At 35.0% G+C, this 20199-nt stretch overlaps 1 protein-coding gene across 5 annotated transcripts in view; it reads left to right on the top strand.

The window, feature by feature from the left end:
• hay (ATP-dependent DNA helicase hay) overlaps positions 1-18680 on the top strand; it is a 34162-nt gene extending 15482 nt beyond the window's left edge. For 3 of the 5 annotated variants that reach the window (XM_080163309.1, XM_080163310.1, XM_080163307.1), the window contains 26 exons: positions 1328-1393; positions 1805-1920; positions 2193-2253; positions 3512-3660; positions 4309-4372; positions 4654-4743; positions 4887-5055; positions 5487-5566; positions 5874-5936; positions 6345-6435; positions 6592-6679; positions 6820-6891; positions 7402-7519; positions 8066-8173; positions 8671-8742; positions 8924-9079; positions 9382-9479; positions 10319-10378; positions 10836-10871; positions 11228-11310; positions 11679-11749; positions 12139-12208; positions 12539-12723; positions 16892-16982; positions 18120-18184; positions 18632-18680. In XM_080163309.1, coding sequence (XP_080019435.1) covers positions 1328-1393; positions 1805-1920; positions 2193-2253; positions 3512-3660; positions 4309-4372; positions 4654-4743; positions 4887-5055; positions 5487-5566; positions 5874-5936; positions 6345-6435; positions 6592-6679; positions 6820-6891; positions 7402-7519; positions 8066-8173; positions 8671-8742; positions 8924-9079; positions 9382-9479; positions 10319-10378; positions 10836-10871; positions 11228-11310; positions 11679-11749; positions 12139-12208; positions 12539-12723; positions 16892-16982; positions 18120-18184; positions 18632-18673 — 2364 coding nt within the window. In that variant the 3' untranslated portion in view covers positions 18674-18680. The remainder of the gene's footprint in view (positions 1-1327; positions 1394-1804; positions 1921-2192; positions 2254-3511; positions 3661-4308; positions 4373-4653; positions 4744-4886; positions 5056-5486; positions 5567-5873; positions 5937-6344; positions 6436-6591; positions 6680-6819; positions 6892-7401; positions 7520-8065; positions 8174-8670; positions 8743-8923; positions 9080-9381; positions 9480-10318; positions 10379-10835; positions 10872-11227; positions 11311-11678; positions 11750-12138; positions 12209-12538; positions 12724-16891; positions 16983-18119; positions 18185-18631) is intronic. The other 2 variants (XM_080163311.1, XM_080163308.1) reach the window with 1 other exon arrangement.
• The last annotated feature ends 1519 nt before the right edge of the window (positions 18681-20199 follow it).

Below are 20199 nucleotides of genomic sequence, written 5' to 3'. Positions count from 1 at the left end.
CAATGAGTTGCTTAGAATTATAGCTAATACTAAATAAAATCTTAGGGGGCAATGATATGTCTAAATATAGCAATAATTATCTAATCAACTCTTATGCTGAATAGATGTCAAAGACAATAATGACAGGTAAATATCTAATCAACTCTTTTGTTGAATAGATGGCAATGACAATAATAACAAGTGGATATCTAATCAACTATTTTGTTGAATAGATGGCAATGACTATAATAACTGATGGATATCTAATCAACTATTTTGTTGAATAGATGGCAATTACAGGTGAATATCTACTCAACTATTTTGTTGAATAGATGGCAATTACTATAATAACAGATGGATATCTAATCAACTATTTTGTTGAATAGATGGCAATTACAGTATTTAATAAAGTCAACTATTTGTTATCCTATCCACAATGGAAAAACAAGGACCTTATGATATTATTTTCAAATTTATTTTTATCACTAAGGCAATTTCTTTAGACAGTGTTGTAATCTTGAAAGCTGCTGGTAGACTGTGTAGGTTCCATCTAGGCAATCATTGGTGTTTAGTGCCCATTTCTCCCTCTCTCTTAGCCTTGTCTTTACCTTCCATCACACCCTCTCTTTTTGGCTCACCAATGTTTTCCCCAAGTAGAATCTCACAATGTACCACAGCTTGTACAATTTATAAAATTTTATACATATATAAAGGTAATTATAATCATAATAAATTAACAATTACTTTTTTCATACATATATAACATTTCACATATACATATTATATCATATTATTTTAGATGTTAATTTTTTAATAAATGTTTTATACCATGGTGTTTTTTTATGTCTAAGATGTTCCTAATATGTAGCATATCTTTTCTGTAAAGAAATTATGTGTCTTGGACCATAAAACTTTTTGTTACAGTAGAAAATTATAGAGAACAAGTACATATGAATCTTTTATTATTTTATTGAGAAATATAGGCTGCAGATGCTTAAAAAAACTTTTTCAAGGGTCATGCTGTACATTATACAACTTACACATATAATAGGATATATGTTTTCTTGGATTTTTAAAACTTTTAACCCATAGGTATGCTATTTTATTGCAAGTTTTTGTGTTATGGTTTTTTTTTCTTCAGTATTGCAACAACTATATACCTAGCCTTTTATATCTTAACAAATATATCAAAAATACTTGTTTTTTTCTTGTGTTTCGCTACTCGTGGATTTTGTTATACTTGTTTTAGCTTCTTATTGCTTCGCTCTTTTTGGACATAATTGTTCTTGTATCAGACATAAGAGAAAATTATTGACGGTGATTATTAACATAATTGTCCTTTATTTAGACAGAAGAGATAACTATTGATGATGAGGATGATGATGAAATTGTTCTGGTGGAAGGAACTGAAAAGGTAGGATTAACAGTGATTTTCCTCAAAGTACCCTTTGAGCACGCACCTAACCACCACGCACTTGCGCACTTAAATTTTTATAAATAAATCCAGAAGGGGGGAGGGCGATAGTTTTTTATTTATGCCTAACCCTTGTGGGAGACCCTAATACTACAGGGCCTGTACCTACAGTGCCACAACTCTGCGGGCTTACCCAGGTGCTAATATAATCTAGCCTACCCTAAGATAAAAAAACATGAAAAATTAAATTATTTCGTGATGACATGATACTAACCGTATAAATCTTATTTGTACTAGATTCCTAATTAAAAATTTACTTGTCTATCAATAATACCATCATATTTTATAGTGCATTTAGGCAATCCTATAAAATGCTGAGTTTGTCATTGTACAAGAATTGTTTTGCCACAGGACTGGGTGCCTGCTGCAGCTAGCGCGGATGCCGAGAAAGTTGATGATACCACTGATGAATTTGGCGCCAAAGATTTTAGAAAAGATATGAACCTTCGGACAGACCATGAAGTCAGGTATGTGTATGTCAGTCCATTCGTCTGTGCGTTTGAAGCTTAAGATATTAATAACCGCTGAACCTATTGGGCTCTACTCTTCAGGAAATATAGATATTGGTCATGCGGTGGTTTAGGCTACTTTGTTTGTTTGGGGGGGGGGGGGGGGGATAAAATTGTTTGAATATTATGGAAAGGAAAAACATCAGATTTCAATCAATAAAGATTAATCTTAGCACACCTTGTGATTTTTTCTAAACCTTTGTTATTATTTTATATATTCCTATTTATAGGCCCTTATGGGTTGCACCGAATGGACATATTTTCTTGGAAGCATTTTCACCTGTTTATAAGGTAAAAATCTTTTTTTAAAGCATCACAGCCAAATAACTTAGATGTTTATATAAAAAAACTGAGTAGCAATATTGAGCTAAGATAAGATCTGATTTAAAAAACAGGTGTATAGTGATTATTAATAGAGACTTTTCCATATAAGTAAATAGAAACTAAAATTGCAGAAATTGTATGTATATGGTTCAGCTATGCGGTCAGACTAGTAGGATTCAGAGTAGCGATATTTTCCTATGTAAAGAGTGAAACATCGTGATACATATTTTATACAGGGTGCGGCACATAAGTCGAGACATTATTCAAACGGCCATGGCGCGAAAACTACTTGACCAATCAGGACGTTTGAACCCTCTATAGAAAGCTTAGGTAATGACCTTTTAGCACAAAAAAATCTTTGGACGAAGATAGACGTGTACACCGAGCTGACCGCGCATATGTTCAACAAGGCAGATTCATAGTGCGCCGGTGGTTTAATGCGCAAAATCACAAAACGCAGGGTCCGACAGGGAAGGAGTTGGAATCTTGACCCCAAATTTTGTGGGTGTCTTAGGCTCATTGAGACACACATTTTGCCGTGTTTAAATCCATTTTAGCTCAATCCTAGCCAAAATGAGGTCGATTTTTCAAGATTTTGAGCCTAAAGAAATCACAAACAGTAGGGGCCGACAGGGAAGGAGTTGGAAATTTGACCCAAAATTTTGTGTGTGTCTTAAGCTCATCGAGACACGCATTTTGAGTACTTAAAGTCCACTGTAGCTAAATCCAAGCCCAAATGAGAGCAAAAACATGGATTTTGTCAATTAGGCGGTTACTCATGTTCGTAAGGAAATGTGGCCTCCCAGCAGCCCGATCTTAATTCAATGGACTTTTGGGCCTAGGGCTACTTTGAAGCATGCACCAATAGACGTGCCCATACCACAAAGACCTCCCTCATTGCCACTATCAAGGAGAACTACGCCAGCTTGGACAGGTACATTTTGACCTGGACCTGCCGGCGGTTGAGGAGGCCGGTAGAGGCGGTGATTGAGGCTGGCGGCGATTTTTTTGAATAATCTACTAGACTACTAGTCATATACCTATTTTGCTTCCCAGTTTTTAAAATTCAATAAAATCTTTAAAATTGACGATTTTATGTTCATTTCTTTAAAAATTACAAAATGTCTCGATTTATGTGCCGCACCCTGTATATCCACAAATATGGGTGTCATTTAATACAAATTAAATATTTTTGCCATTCCTTCTGAAGAATATCATATTTTAGCATGCCCATGATTTCCTGATCGCCATATCAGAGCCCGTGTGTCGGCCGGAACATGTTCACGAGTACAAGCTGACCTCCTACTCCCTGTATGCTGCTGTCAGTGTCGGCCTACAGACCGATGATATCATTGAGTATCTTACCAGGTTGAGGTAAGAAAAGAGTTCAACAATAGTATTAGGGAAGGGTTAAATAAATGTCCCCACCCCGTGGACCCTGTGCCGACTTTCAATTGGGTCATTGGAAATCAACCAATAGCGTCAGGAATATTAACATAGCCAAGTCTCTACAAAAGGTCAGAAAGCAATTTGCTAGCAGACGGTCGATAAAGGTCTTTAAAAGAAGGATCCAGATAGTAGACTGGTTACACATCTATAGATTTCTTTATAGATTTATTGAGGTAAGGAACTAAAGCAATGATTGATTTAAATATAAGTATATCATATCAAGGCACTCCACAGATAACTAACACTTCGATTGCAAGCTTTTAGCTAGAAGTGCTAACTGAGCATGGTGATGGTTTGAGCCTATTCTTGAGCCAAGCCAGGGCATTCATCCGATTCTTAAACATTAAGTAACCCCCATGTAGCAGAATGTAATATTTCAACGTCTTCGCTTATTATGGGGTCCAAATTAAACACTTATTTTCGCAAATTCTTATGATGATTCCTAGGAAAATTTTTCACAACAAAAAGATCTTTTTAACTTGATAACCTAAACCAAAAAGTCTATTGTTTTATTCATGTAATTTAAGTTACTTTAAATAGCAGTCACATTTTTAGAAAATATTATTTATTAAGTAAAACAAGTTTACCCTCTGGTATTGTTGATTATATCAAGATGTGTACAACTTCATATGGAAAGGTAAAAATATTTAGGATTATGTTTTACAAGATTTTAAAACTTTTTCGCTATTTAAGAACTATCATCTTTAATATCCCTTTCACGATTTAATATGAATTCAAGTCAGGAGGACAATAGCCTAAAACCACAATTATAAAGCTTCCCTGCAGAGTACAACTCATTCGGAAAAGCAATTTCCTAGATCTTAAGCTTCGGACACAAAAGACCCTACTACTTGAAGAATATTAGATATAGGATTTAAATATTACAGATTATTCTTTAAATTGAATTCTCCTCTGTAGGTAAAACTTGTATTGAAGCACAACAGATACTTTGTGGAATCTTCGCATCCAGAAACTTTACAGATTCTCCTGAAGGATCCAATCATTCAGGTACAACTTTCTTTAGGATTCTTCATTCTTTTTAAAAATTCTAACATGAACTTTTGAGTAGTTTGTTGAGTTATGAACAGCAGATTAGGTGTACAGACTTTAAATATTATACATAGGTAAAACTTAGTGTCTTGATTTTCCAGGAATGTCGCTTGCGCCAGCCGGCAGCCGCCATCACGTCGCTGGAGGAGGGGGCCAACCCCAACACAGATCTGATCACAGAAGACATGGCCAAAACTCAGATACCAACCTTTGGTGGAAAGTTGGCGAAGGTTGGGGGCTCAGGCACAGACGATGCCAGCAAAACTGAAGGTAGACATTATTTAACTATTTTTATGCCTAATTTAATAAGGCATGTAAAACCTAGGTATAGTTTTCACTTCCCCTTACAAAAATTTGTACTTTATTCACATTTTTCCCAAAATACACAGGCTACATCTTGAGACACACTTTTTCCAGTTTGGCATTTATTTTACATCTTTTTTCAGCTACCTCGTACAAAATTAACAGTGGCTTTGCTATGTTTGTATCCAGGTATCTAAAGGGATCAGACAGTTGCCGATAAATTGAACACTTAACTTAATAAACCAACCAATCAAAATTAAGTTAAAGTCTCCAAAGTTGTTAAGCTAACGAATATTATAAGACTTTTGGATCTAGTGAAATAAACAACCCAATGTCCACTCACTTCCTGGTTTGTATCTCATCCCTATACAAGAGCAATAATAAGATTATCTCTTCAGGTATAAAAGAGTCAGAGCCAGAGAAGCCTGGAGTTGTACCTGAGGATATCAGTGCTTTCTACAGCAAGATTGATGCTGAGGTATGCTGTGCCATTTTCATTATTGTTACCATATATCAAGCGCAGCTACACTTGAAATTATAATTCTGTTACTTTAACGTTGGGTCATTCTCATAAGGACGTCAAATCCAAATTTTATTATTTTAATATATACATTCGAACAGGACTTTTTAAATTTCTAGTTTGACGTGAACCTGTCCGACACCTCACAAACATCTAGTTGTAGCTTACACTTCTTATCAATAAAGCAGCATGCTCTTTTTGTATAGGTATATGATTTTGATTAAAGAGAACTTTGCAACGAATGCCACGTTTTATTTTGTATTAGGATGATGATGAGGATGAAACGGAGGGAGGAACTCGCAAGCTGGTCAGCTTTGAGGTCAACCAGGTAAGTTATATTGCATTTTATAAATGAATTTCTACCCATGAGCACTTGGTCCAAACACTAAGAAACAATGCCTACACACACACACACACATACATATACAATAGTTATTTATCGTATCGTATTATTGACATTTTCCTCTGATATTAAACGAAAAATTATAACATTAAAACCATTTTTGTTAGCCCAGAGGGGCCAAAGGCCCGGTTGAACAAAACTGGTTTTAATTTTATGACTTTTATTTTGACATTCGTGGAAAATTATCTGTAATACGATGCTATTATACATGATTTTTCAGTTTGACTGAGAACCGGTTCTAATCCACCAGATATCAATCGGTTTCGAAGCATTGCTGAAAAAAAAAGAATTAAACTGCATCTTTGGATTTTGATTTTATTAAAATATTATCAGGAGAAACTAGAGGTATTGCAGCAGAGAACCATGGCTATAGACTATCCTCTGCTTGCTGAATATGATTTCAAAAATGATACGGTTAATCCGGGTAAGTCAAGTTTTATATCAATGCATAGGTCCTTAATATTATCTGAGAAAAATAATTATCATTATGAAAATAGAATGTTTCTTTTTCTGTAGCGTCGGCTTTAAAAGATATTTTTAAGATATAAATTTATTTTATCTCATTTATTTTGTTTATTAGATATAAATATTGATTTGAAGCCAACTGCTATTCTGAGACCATATCAAGAAAAGGCACTCAGAAAAATGTTTGGTAATGGAAGAGCAAGGTAAGCTATTTTTTTTAATACCTGCCTATAAAAAAAAGTTTTTTTCCCGGCATATTCAGCTAAAAGCCTCCAATCGTCTTAATCAACAGAATATTTATTCTATTAAAAAAGGTCGCTTCTTAGTGTAAAACTTTTTTTAGATCTGGTGTTATTGTACTTCCTTGTGGTGCTGGTAAATCTTTAGTTGGTGTCACAGCCTGCTGTACTGTCAGGTGGGTGTTTTTGTTCTTTCTTGTGGTTTTAGTTTGTCTTTGTAACTCTAGTGTAAATTAAAAACAAAGGAAAATAATTAAATGTACTATATTTATAGAAAGGGACAAGATGTCTATGTTATTCCAGATGTGTATAGAAAGATAAGAGAAAATAGTCTCATATAGAAGTTTAAGTATGCATTTAGATAAGGGGCAATATTTTTATGTAACTCTAGTAGGAATTAAAAACAATGGAAACTAATTTCATAGAGTGCTTATATATTTAGAAAGAAGGCAATATGTCTATGTAACTCAGGTAGGAATTAAAAACAATGGAAACTAATTTCATAGAGTGCTTATATATTTAGAAAGAAGGCAATATGTCTATGTAACTCAGGTAGGAATTAAAAACAATGGAAACTAATTTCATAGAGTGCTTATATATTTAGAAAGAAGGCAGTATGTCTATGTAACTCAGGTAGGAATTAAAAACAATGGAAACTAATTTCATAGAGTGCTCTATATATTTAGAAAGAAGGCAATATGTCTATGTAACTCCAGCGTGAGTGTGGAACAATGGAAAACCCAATTTAAGATGTGGAGCACAGCGGATGATAGTATGATCTGTCGGTTTACCAGTGATGCCAAGGTATGTAACACACTATTTCTCAAATTAAAAAAAATAATAGTGCATACCTATATTTTAAAGTTGATGAAAGCTTAACTTACATGTTAAAATAGGTATATTTTTTGTGAGGGACAAACTAATGCAATATTCTGTACTGAGCAGGAAGGGAGAATACATTGGACTATAAACTGTGCTTGTTCTATAAGTTATGGAGACAAAATATTTCTTCTTTGGCTAAAAAATTTAGATTGGTTGATTGGTTGTTTCATTCTAACAGTTTCCAACAATTCGGCAGTCTATTACACCAGTCCCAAAGTTTTATAATAACGTTTTCTTATTTCTTGGCTTAACAACTTTGGGGACTTTAATTGATTTTTTTGTTGGGTCATACTCATACTAGCAGTGTCCAAACTTTACACCAATAATTGTAATATGGAAAAGAGGAATGTTTTGGTTTGGATGTAAAACAATTCTTTGTCCATTGTCTTATCCTCAAGATAATTGGTATAATAATATTTAGGTATATAGCTCATCCATTAAAAAGAAAAATAATGTATTTTGTTATAGGACAAACCTATGGGATGTTCTGTGTTGATAACAACATTTAATATGATAACTCACACACAGAAAAGGAGTTGGGAAGCTGAACAAACTATGAAATGGATTCAGGAACAGGTATATTTAATATGATAACTCACACACAGAAAAGGAGTTGGGAAGCTGAACAAACTATGAAATGGATCCAGGAACAGGTATATTTAATATGATAACTCACACACAGAAAAGGAGTTTTTTTCAACATTTCAATTTTCTGATTTTTGATTGAATAGGATATAACATAAGATTTATTTGATGTTTTGTGGTAATTTTTTTTTTAATGCGATGTTTAATCAATGTCAAATTAATGGGCAAACAGACTGGAAAAGTTGGTTGTAGATAGTTGTTTAATTGGGCCATACTTTATGTTCACCCATTTTTTAAAACCTTCTTTAAAATGTAATTATAGGATTTAAAATTAAATAAGAAGTTGAACTTCCTGAGAGTATTAAAATTACATAAAAAAGTATAAGGTTACATACGCTTATTAATATTAAATTTTTCCTTTGATAACTTTGCATTATTATATCTTAATCCTGTAAATGAATGAGTTAAGCAACAATATTTTTTTTTAGGAATGGGGAATAATGGTTTTAGACGAGGTACACACAATCCCAGCCAAAATGTTCAGAAAGGTTTTAACTCAGGTAAGAATAAATTTTATTTTTATTTTTTAGATTAATTTAGAATGAATTGTAGAGATCTTCGAAACTTTTCCTCGTAAAGAGAATGCAATGCAAGATTTTACATGCTAATTTTTATTAGACACCTATGTATGTTCTCTTTAAAAGTAATGTTTGTCCCTAAATATAAATTAATTTATTTTAGGTGCAAGCCCACACCAAGCTCGGTCTAACCGCCACCCTGGTCAGAGAGGACGACAAGATTGCCGACCTCAACTTCTTGATCGGTCCCAAGCTGTACGAGGCAAACTGGTTGGAGCTGTCCAAAGGTGGCTTCATTGCCAAGGTTCAGTGTGCTGAGGTACGTAGCGGAGCCCTCCGGGGATAACTAGAAATAAACTAAACCTATAACTCAAAGGAACTCAATTAAAAAAAAGAGTTGCTACACTCAAATTTGGTATGGCCGTGATCTGTGAAGAAACGGCGGTTGATACTCCTTTCTTGCCGTAGACAGCCGTTTCTTCACAGTTATACTTTGTACCTCATTAAAGCAACTGCCATGCCAAATTTCAGTGCTGTTTTAATAAGTTTCTCATCCATATCTAAACAGTTTTGGGTATAATTTTAATTATTAAAGAACATTAGAACTATTAATATTTGTAGGTGTGGTGTAACATGTCACCAGAATTCTACCGCGAGTATCTATCCATGAGCTCTATGAAGAAAATGTTGCTGTGTGTCATGAATCCAAACAAATTCAGGAATTAATCATAGTAATATTTCTAATCAATACTGAGCTGGATCTTTAAATCATTTTAGTGGTGAGCCAGATCGGGGTGAGCCGAATTTCAGCCAATCACAGCGTGGCATTTCATAAAATGCTGTGCTCTCAAATGGTGGAAAGTTGGCTCACCCTGATCTGGCCAACCACTAAAATGATTTAAAGCTCCAGCTCTGGACATGTAACTTTATCGCAACTTTATTTTGCTTTTCCTCAAAATGCGTATCAATCACTAACCTCCATCAGGAATCTAAAGGGATAAGACAATGGCCGATAAATTGATGTATATTCTCAATGCTGATACACAAAATTGCTCCGTAAGTAGATTACAATTGGTGGTTGAAACGCTTGTACACTCAACTTAATGAACAAACCAATCAAAATTTCTTTAACGTCCACAAAGTTAGATGTTAAAACATTGTGGGCGAGTAATATTATTTCAGTCAATATCCCCTTCCTCCCTGAACCTCCATTCCCCCCCCCCCCTTATTTTTGAAATAAAAATAAGGAGATTTTTTTCCTATGCAGATCCTAACCCTGTGGGTCAACCCATGACCCAATGAAACCTGACTTAGAGAAATTACCAAAGAAACGAAAAACAAGGCTTAAAGAGAAAAATTGCCTACTTTTTTTACCCAGGCCTTCCTTAATGATGAGATTTACATATTATAAAAAATAACATAAAACACTCTTTATGAGTAATATAAGCCTTCCCCAAGAGCACAAACCTATCGGCTAGAGATCTTAAGTGACATATTACGAGATTTCGACAAAAGAATTCCCCCGCATTTTGTTTGATTGGTATGATTAATAATTCAGAGCCACCCAGTTTCTAATCAAATATCATGAGAAGAGAAACGATAAGATTATTGTTTTCAGGTATCATACTACTTAACTTACAATTGATAAAAATTGCTCAATTATTAGAGTAAAACACTAGAGGGAGAAAGGGTTAAATAACTGAATCTCCCCATCGCAACCGTCTTGTGCAACCTTCTTATTGGGTCATTGAAAATAAACCAATGGTGTCGCTTATATTAACACAGTCAAGTAGCAGAAAATAATTTAGAAGCAGACGAAAGATGTCTTTGAAAAAGTAAGGGAGGTAGTTGTCTGTATATACATCTATTCTATAGATCTGTTGCTCAATTAACTTTAAAAATTACTTATACTTTTACTCACATAAATTAATAAACATTCTTAACAATTGTACTTTTCAAACACATTTTAAGCTATATTTTTTCCAAGTTTTTATGTTGTTTAAACGCTATACCTAGCCTATTTCAAGTTTTAGTTTTGATATTTTAGTACCTACTTAACGATAATTCTATTTTAGTGACAATGTTTATGCACTCAAACATTACGCTAAGGAATGGATGGCTTTCATCAGTTCAAAAACAAAGTGATATTAAATCTCAGCTACCTAATGATTGGGTTATTAAAAGGGGCTTTTTCAGATATTTTGAATAAACTGAAGATAAGACAATTACCGATAAATTGATGTACATCGCCAATTATATTAATGAGACACAAAATTACCCCTTCAAAATTAGTAGATACTCAACTTAATGAACCAACCAATTAAAATTTTAAATTTGATTAAAAGTCCTCAAAGTTGTTGACCCATGAAATAAGAAAATCTTATTATAAAACCTTGGGGACTTGTGTAATAATATTTTTTTATATTTATTAAAGAAAATTATTAAATGAAAGCCATTGCGACTAGGAGCTGAACAAACCCTATATTTATGGTCCAACCTCAATGTCTGAAAGACTCACCATCCTACAGAATTTTAAATACAATCCTAAAGGAATTTACACATCTTGGCTTTCTATCTAAGTAAAAAAATATGAAAACTTCTACAATAGAACACTGCAGTTCTTATGAATTTAATAATAAAAATCAGAAAGACCCATCAATTTCAATTGATATTAAGCTGTTCGAGAAAAAAAATATTGAGTTAACATTTTCAAATTTACCTGGGAATATTTTAAACTAAAAGGCAAAGAAAATCAAAAAGTCTTGATTTTTTGCCCTAAATTATTTTTTATATATAAATTTTTACCATTACTGAAATCAGCAAAAGCTTTTATGGGTGTTGTCATCCTGGTTTACTCGCAAAGTGACGTATTGTATTTGTATTTCATTCCATCAAGCTGACTGTAAATAAATGTTTAGTGAACACAATTTTCGTGTCTAAAGTTGCTGACACCAGTTTTGACCTGCCAGAAGCTAATGTTCTTATCCAGGTAAGTCTTGTCTGCACATTTAGGACTTACACACAAAGTTTAAACAACCAAAATGTATGTTGTCTGTTGCTTAACTTTTCCAAATTTTTAAATCGATCATTTTAATCATTCAATGTATTTTTATTGAATTGTGATTGGTTGGTTCCAAATTAAACCCAGTTTCCAAACTTTTCAAGCAATAATTTTAATCTACAGAAGTTGTAATTTTGAGTATCATTATTGTGGATGTATATCAATTACAATCAATCATTTCAAATCCCTGATTATAAGTTACTGTTTACAGTCAACTTAGGATCAGCCAAATTGTTCTCTTGACATGCACGTTAAAGGTTCGAAACTATGTCATATTATTTCCATAGGTTGGAAAATATATCTGGATATTTGTTTAGATTTCTAGTCACGGTGGTTCCAGAAGACAGGAGGCTCAGAGATTGGGTAGAATTCTAAGAGCTAAGAAAGGTAATAATCAGCCAAGTTGTCTTCTTCTAGAAGTGCACGTTTTTAGGTAGTAAATACAAAGGATGTTTGTAAAATGCTTTTGACTTGAGCAAGCCATTACGTTTACATAAAAAGTAGTCATCAATTCTTTCCAAGGAAAACGTTTTCCGCACAAATGGGATATTGAATAACCTTTAGATTTAACAAATGGAACTATAACGTACCTATCCATTTTGTTTTATCAAAGAGACGAAACGACTTAGCTCCCTCCCCTAATAAATAATACAAACGAAAGACAAACAGTGGCAGACAAATTCAAGTTCTTAAATTGATAAATAATATGTTTTCCAGGCGCTATTGTGGATGAATTCAACGCTTTCTTCTACACCCTCGTATCCCAAGATACTCAGGAGATGTCCTTCAGCAGAAAGAGACAGAGGTTTCTTGTGAATCAAGGTTATGCCTACAAGGTTGTAACAAAGCTGGCAGGCATGGAGGAGGACAAGGATCTGCTATATGGTACCAAGGAACAACAGGTAAACTTGTAATTTTTAAATCTAAGGGTTTTCACATTTAACTTTGTTTTGTATTTTCGTATTGGATAAAAGCTAGTAAAAGTGGCGGCACAGATTATGACGTCAAAAAAATAACCAATGAGAGGCCACTATAAATTTTACCATTGGTCAATTACAGTGTATACTGGCCTCTCATTGGTTAATTTTTTTGACGTCATAATCTGTCACTTTTACTAGCTTCTTATGGATAGCTCTATCCGTAAATTTAAGTATGTTAGAAATGTCCTATCTTTTTTAAACTTGGAATGATTACCCAGTAACGATACGGTGAAAAGAAGGATATTATTTTCAGACAAATTTCGTATAAGGGGGGGGTTTTTAATGCAACCATCTCGTAATCAATGTATAAATGGCACTTAGAATTCGAATTTCGACCTCAAATTTTGCATGAGTAATCCTTGGTAGGTCTATTTTCCCTAAATCGAACAAAAAGTTGGAAAAGTAACGGCTGGCAGCTGGCGGCTCAGCCATTTAGCCGTTTTTTGCCTAATTTCAGGGCAAATTCATCATTAATTACGTAGGAATCAACTTTTTAAAACATATTTTTGGTTTAATTCATGTTAAATGATAGCAATAACCATTTCTAAAATTTCTTGTACCAGCTGCTAAACGGCTAGAACAGGCTGAAAACGGCTGGGAGCTGCCAAGAGTATGAATAGTTGATAGGGCATGTGACTTGTCTAGGGGTAGGTTTTTATGGTTGCTGAGCTCAAAAATACTACCAAAAATAGTGGCAGCTCAATCATATGGCAGCTGGGTAACGGCTGCTGCTGAGCTGGGAGCTGCCAAGAGTTGAATGTGTAGATAGGGCTTGTGACATGTCTAGGGGTAGGTTTTTATGGTTGCTGAGCTCAAAAATGCTACCAAAAATAGTGGCAGCCCATCAATATGGCAGCTGGGTAACAGCTGCAGCTCAGCTGGTAGCGGCCAAGAGAAGAATGGGTAGATAGGGCTTGTGACATGTCTAGTGGTAGGTTTTTATGGGTGCTGAGCTCAAAAATGCTATCAAAAATAGTGGCAGCTCATCCATATGGCAGCTGGGTAACGGCCGCTGCTCAGCTGGGAGCAGCCAAGAGTAGAATGAGTAGATAGGGCTTTTGACGTGTCTAGGGGTAGGTTTTTAGGGGTGCTGAGCTCATAAATACTATTAAAAATAGTGGCGGCCCATCCACATGGCAGCTGGGTAAAAGCTACAGCTCAGCTGGGAGCGGCCAAGAGTAGAATGAGTACATAGCGCCTGTGAGGTGTCTAGGGATAGGTTTTATTGGGTGCTGAGCTCAAAAATACTACCAAAAATAGTGGCCGCCTATCAATATGGAAGCTGGGTAACAGCTGCAGCTCAGCTGGTAGCGGCCAAGAGTAGAATGGGTAGATAGGGCTTGTGACATGTCAGGGGTAGGTTTTTATGGGTGCTGAGCTCAAAAATGCTATCAAAAATAAGTGGCCACCCATTCACATGGCAGCTGGGAGCGGCCAAGAGTAGAATGAGTTCATAGGGCTTATGACGTGTTTAGGGGTAGGTTTTCATGGGTGCTGAGCTCAAAAATACTACTAAAAAAAGTGGCCGCCCATCCATATTGCAGCTGGGTAACAGCTAAGCTTAACAGTAAGCCGTTATTTAAGACTCATTGACTATTGGGACTATTGAAGGATAACCAAATATTGAATATTTCAGTATAAATACACTATTGTCGTTTTATATTATTAATAACAACACCTTATCAATGTATTGATTTAGTTGTAAAACGGCTGAAATTGGCTGAGAACAGTTACCAACAGATAAAAGTAAACAAGTAAAGACATAGCTTGTGATGTGTCAAAGAGGTGTAAGTTTTAATAGGTGCCAAGCTCATTAATACTCCCAAAAATAGAAAAGCCCATACACATGGCAGCATCGTAAGGGCTGCTGCTCAGCTGTAGCTGTTACCCAGCTGCCATATAGACAGGCCCGAACTTTTATTGGTAGTATTTTAGAGCTCAACACCCATAAAAACCTACCCCTAGACAAGTCACATGCTATGTACTTTTGGCTATTGTTAGCTTTTCTCAGCCGTTTTATGGTAGTTTTCAGCTCTTGAAACAGTGAAATCTAGTAATTAAAAAGAGTTATTAGTAATATATCCATGAAAAAAAGGTAAAATGTTAATAGGGAGAAGTTTAATTCCACTGAAATAATCAATTTTTTAAGCCTCAAAAAAACAGCTGAGCTGTGGCCATTACCCAGCTGCCATATAGAAGGGACGGCACTAATTTTTGTGCTCAGCGTCCATTAAAACCTACCCCTAGACACATCAGAAGCCCTATCTACTCATTCTACTATTGGCCCCTCCTAGCTGAGCTGTAGCTGTTACCCAGCTGCCATATAGAAGGGACGGCACTAATTTTTGTGCTCAGCGTCCATTAAAACCTACCCCTAGACACGTCACAAGCCCCATCTACTCATTCTACTATTGGTCCCTCCTAGCTGAGCTGTAGCTGTTACCCAGCTGCCATGTGGATGGGCCGCCACTATTTTTGGTAGTATTTTTGAGCTCAGCACTCCGAAAACCTACCCCTAGACACGTCACAAGTCCTATCTACTTATTCTACTCTTGGCCGCTCCAAGATGAGCTGCGGCCGTTACCCAGCTGCCATATGGATGGGCGGCCACTATTTTTGGTAGTAGTTTTGAGCTCAGCACCCATAAAAACCTACCCCTTGACACGTCACAAGCCCTATCTACTCATTCTAATCTTGTCCGCTCCCAGCTGAGCTGCAGCTGTTACCCAGCTGCCATATGGATGGGCTGCCACTACTTTTGGTAGCATTTTTGAGTTTAGCACCCCTAAAATCCTACCCCTAGACATGTCACAAGCCCTATGTACTCATTCTACTCTTGGCCGCTCCAAGGTGAGCTGCAGCTGTTACCCAGCTGCCATATGGATGGGCGGCCACTATTTTTGGTAGTATTTTTGAGCTTAGCACCCCTAAAAACCTACCCCTAGACACGTCACAAGCCCTATCTACACATTCAACTCTTGGCAGCTCCCAGCTCAGCAGCGGCCGTTACCCAGCTGCCATATGATTAAGCTGTCACTATTTTTGGTAGTATTTTTGAGCTCAGCACCCATAAAAACCTAACATTAGACACGTTACAAGCCCTATCTACTCATTCTACTCTTGGCCGCTACCAGCTAAGCTGCAGCTGTTACCCAGCTGCCATATGGATGGGCTGCCACTATTTTTGGTAGCATTTGTGAGCTCAGCAACCATAAAAACCTACCCCTAGACATGTCACATGCCCTATCAACTCTTCATACTCTTGGCAGCTCCCAGCCGTTTTTAGCCGGTTCTAGCCGTTTAGCAGCTGGTACTAGAAATTTAAAAAATGGTTATTGCTATCATTTACCATGAATTAAACCAAAAATCTGGTTTTAAAAGTTGATTCCTACGTAATTAATGATGAATTTGCCCTGAAAATAGGCAAAAAACGGCTAAACGGCTGAGCCGCCAGCTGCCAGCCGTTACTTTTCCAACTTTTTGTTCTATTTAGGGAAAATAGACCTACCAAGGATTACTCATGCAAAATTTGAGATCGAAATTCGAATTCTAAGTGCCATTTATACATTGATTACGAGATGGTTGCATTAAAACCCCCCCCCCCTTAGTTTAAACATATTTAAAGGTATGAGGAAGGTTGCATAGTAATAGCCTAAAACCTAGACTTAAATCTAGAAATGGATAGCCTAAAACCAGCGGTTTGGAGCCGTAGCCGGGAGCCGCCATATTTTGCTGGAGCCGTTATTTTCGTTAAAAAACGTCTTCGTCTCTGGGTTAGCTATAAAAAAGAGATTTTTTATCAATTATTATTTGGTAACTCTGTTGTGTCGTGTGCAAATGCCCCTTTTAAGTTTTTTCAAGTACATTTTTATCAAAAATTGAACTTTTAAAACCTTTAAATGTCAAAAATAGACTTTGCAAAAAAAAAATATGTTGAGATTTTCTTGATTTTAGGCCGGAGCCGTTATTTTCACAGGCTAGGCGGCTCCATCCAAAGGCCTCTATAAAACTTCTCTAAAATGGAAAACTTAACCTTACTATTGCATACCTATTATAAAATGGTGAAAAATAAACAAATAAAAATGTTCAGGTAACTCTGTTGCACCAGACCCTGGCGGCCAATGACGCAGATATTGAGGAGGAAACTGTTCCTGGAAAACCTGGAACCTTCAGGAAAACAGGTCAGTCCACATTCTATATTTTGATAAGTTTTAGTTCATTGAGGGGAACTCATATTATATTGAAATTGTTCTTCCTTATTGAAACTTTGTTCCTTAGTGAAATGAACTATAGACAAAAAAAATTTGTTTAAGTTAACGATACCTGAAAATTGTTTTTAAAAACTTGATAATTTCACTGAAAGCTTTGCTAATGTCAAGCTGATAAAAAGGGGGGGGGCGAAAGTGACACTTTTTGAAACCAAAACTAAAAGTCAACAAAGGAACTTAACTAAAAAAAGAGTTACAGGTCTGAGATTTTGCATGGCAGTTGATTTATAGGGGTACAATATGGAACTGTGAAGAAACGGCGGTGCAACCGCCAAAAACCGCCGTTTCCCGCCGAATTTTTTTTTGCCTTTTCTCGGCGGTTTTCGCCGGTTGCGCCGCCGTTTCTTCACAGTTCCATATTGTACCCCTATAAAGCAACTGCCATGCAAAATGTCAGACCTGTAACTCTTTTTTTAGTTGAGTTCCTTTAACTTTTAGTTTTGGTTTCAAAAAGTGTCACTTTCGCCCCCCCCTTTTATTTTTAACATATAGGTAGTAGAATTACCATGGACAATCAAATATTTTTTTAAAAATTAATATCTTTGAAATAATTGGCATTATTTGTAATTTTTAAAACTCTTTCTAATAATTTTTTTTTAATTGTCAATTTTGTTATTAATGTCAGTTTGACATTAGCGAAGCATTCGATGATTAAAAAAAAATTTCACCAATTTTTTTAACTCAAAATTTTTTTTGTCTATAGTTTTTTTTTAATAAGGAATACATATACTTAGTGAATATTATCGTTCTACTCCTGTTTTTAGGCCTTAAATCTCACACCTTTACGGAATTCACAAGCAACCTATATAAAGAGATATTTTGAAAAAAAAATTTAGGTTATAATAAAGTCTAAATACGGAAGTAAGCTGGTAAACAATTAGTTTTTAAGCTGTTTGGCAAAATATTTATATAGAATTTTTCTCCCGATTCTAAGATAAAATTTTCAGTGATATTAAAAGCGCCATCAATGTTTGATTGTCCCTCTAATTTGTTGAGCTTTGCTTTTATGGATTCAGTCGTTCTTGTTTGATACATATTTATAATGTTTAGGAAACATGGCAAGCATGTCTGGTGGAGATGACAACCTCTACCTGGAAGTTAGAAGCCGTCTTAAGGTAACCAACCATAATCATATAATTTGTGTATCTTTGAATTTAACATTCATTTGATGAATTGCTAACTTATTACAAGAAATTTTCCCTGCTACAACTTCTTTAATCTTCGCTTATGTAGTATTTACCACAATTATGTTGAACAAAGTTACCCCTCTGTAGAATAAAATTGTAAGTGGAAAGATTGGACTCTCCTACTTTAAACCAACCAATCAAGTGCCAAAAAGAAAACTTTTAGTACAAGCAAAGTTTACAGTGTAACGACACGGCACAGCAGAATACCATTAATTACTGATAAATAATTGAAAGTTTAATACCTTTTTGCTGTCTAAAAATAAGGGTTTTTACTTGAAAATCCGCATTCAACTGTCCATAAAACTTGTAGAAAATATTTTAACGAGCTAAATTAATTTAAACACATGAATTTTATTTAGTTTTGTTTTATTTTAGGCAACCCATCCGTTGTTTAAGAGATTCCGTATGGCCAAGTAAAGAAAAACATCACTACTTACTCAATTTATGTAGAAGCTAAGCTGTATAGAACGCCTTGTGTGTTGAAAAAATATTATTAAAATTCATTCTTAGTTTTTTTCAATATTTATTTGTATAATTGTATACTGGTGTTCAATTCAAATCTTAAAATCCAAACTATTAAATAAATATAATGGAGATTAAACACAGCCTAATGTGTAACAATCTATTTCTATTTATTTTGTTTGTAAAGAAATTATTTTTTCAAATCATTTGTGAAGGTTTTCAAAGAAAAATTAATGTATTTATTACTGTGATAATTATCTTTTCAATAAATTTTTTTCAATTATATTTTATTTCTAATAATTAGATTGAAAAATAAATGCCGAATTATGTAAGGCTACTTTATAACTAAAATGTGTCTGTAGAATTGTCACTTACATTAAAGTGTTATTAGCAGTCCCGAATATACACAGAAACCTGTAAACTTGATCAGAAACAATACTAGTGGCATGTAATAGCATATAAGGGTTCTATGTTCAAAAAAGGGAGGAATGCGACAGAAAAAAAGCTCAAAACTTTATTTAGAAACAAGGATGACAACATCCATAAGTAGCGAAGCTCAAAATTTATTGATAGACACCAGGAAAAAAATAATCTTTTGAGTATGTTAAAACGAAGTAAATGAAATAAATCACAAAATCTTTTTAAATGTATATCTTTTGAAGCATTAAGCTAAGAAGAAAAACGTAAAATCTTGGAATCGATCTAGCACCCCAACAAATTACAAATCTTTATTAAAATTGGTGTATAATGTTGAACTAATTAATCCCTAAAAATTACAGCTGTTTATCTTGAACAGGAGTCGAAAAATTCGTGAAAAACTTGAAAAACTAGGAATCGATCTAGCACCCCAACCAATTAGCATACCTTTGAAAAACTTAATAGAAATGTGTAGAATGTTGACTTAATTAATCCCTAAAAATTCCAGCCGTTTATCTTGAACAGGAGTAGAGATAATCATGAAAACTAGGAATCGATCTAGCACCCCAATAAATATAAAAATCATAATGAAACTTAGTAAAAATTTGTAGGATGTAAATTTACTTAATCCCTGAAAATTTCAGTCGTCTGTCTTGAAAAGGAGTCGAGAAAATTGGGAAAACAAAAAAGCTAGGAATCGATCTAGCACCCCAATTAACAAACAGATGGATAAAACAATGTATAGATTAGATGCGCATATGTCATAGGAATCTTCACTAAAAATTTCAGCTGTCTATCTTTAATAGGAGCCGAGAAAATCACGTTTCCCCCACTTTGTCTCAGACAGACGGACATTTCGAATTATAGAGTAGCTTCGCTACTAAAAATAGCCTATATCACCCTGGGAGCTATGACTGGCAGTGGATATAGATTACGTGGATATATATTGAAAAGAAAAGATTTGTCGTCGGTAGGTTGCACATTAACCTCATTTATGGGTCAGTTCGTTCATCCGGTGAATTGGGGGGATGGGGAGTATCGTCATTTTAGCCAGCTGATCTTAT

This window comes from Acartia tonsa, chromosome 6 (genome assembly GCF_053477335.1).
Source record: "Acartia tonsa isolate MP-2025a chromosome 6, ASM5347733v1, whole genome shotgun sequence".
Taxonomy (NCBI): Eukaryota; Metazoa; Arthropoda; class Copepoda; order Calanoida; family Acartiidae; genus Acartia; species Acartia tonsa.
This window is presented reverse-complemented; position numbering and strand designations above follow the sequence as displayed.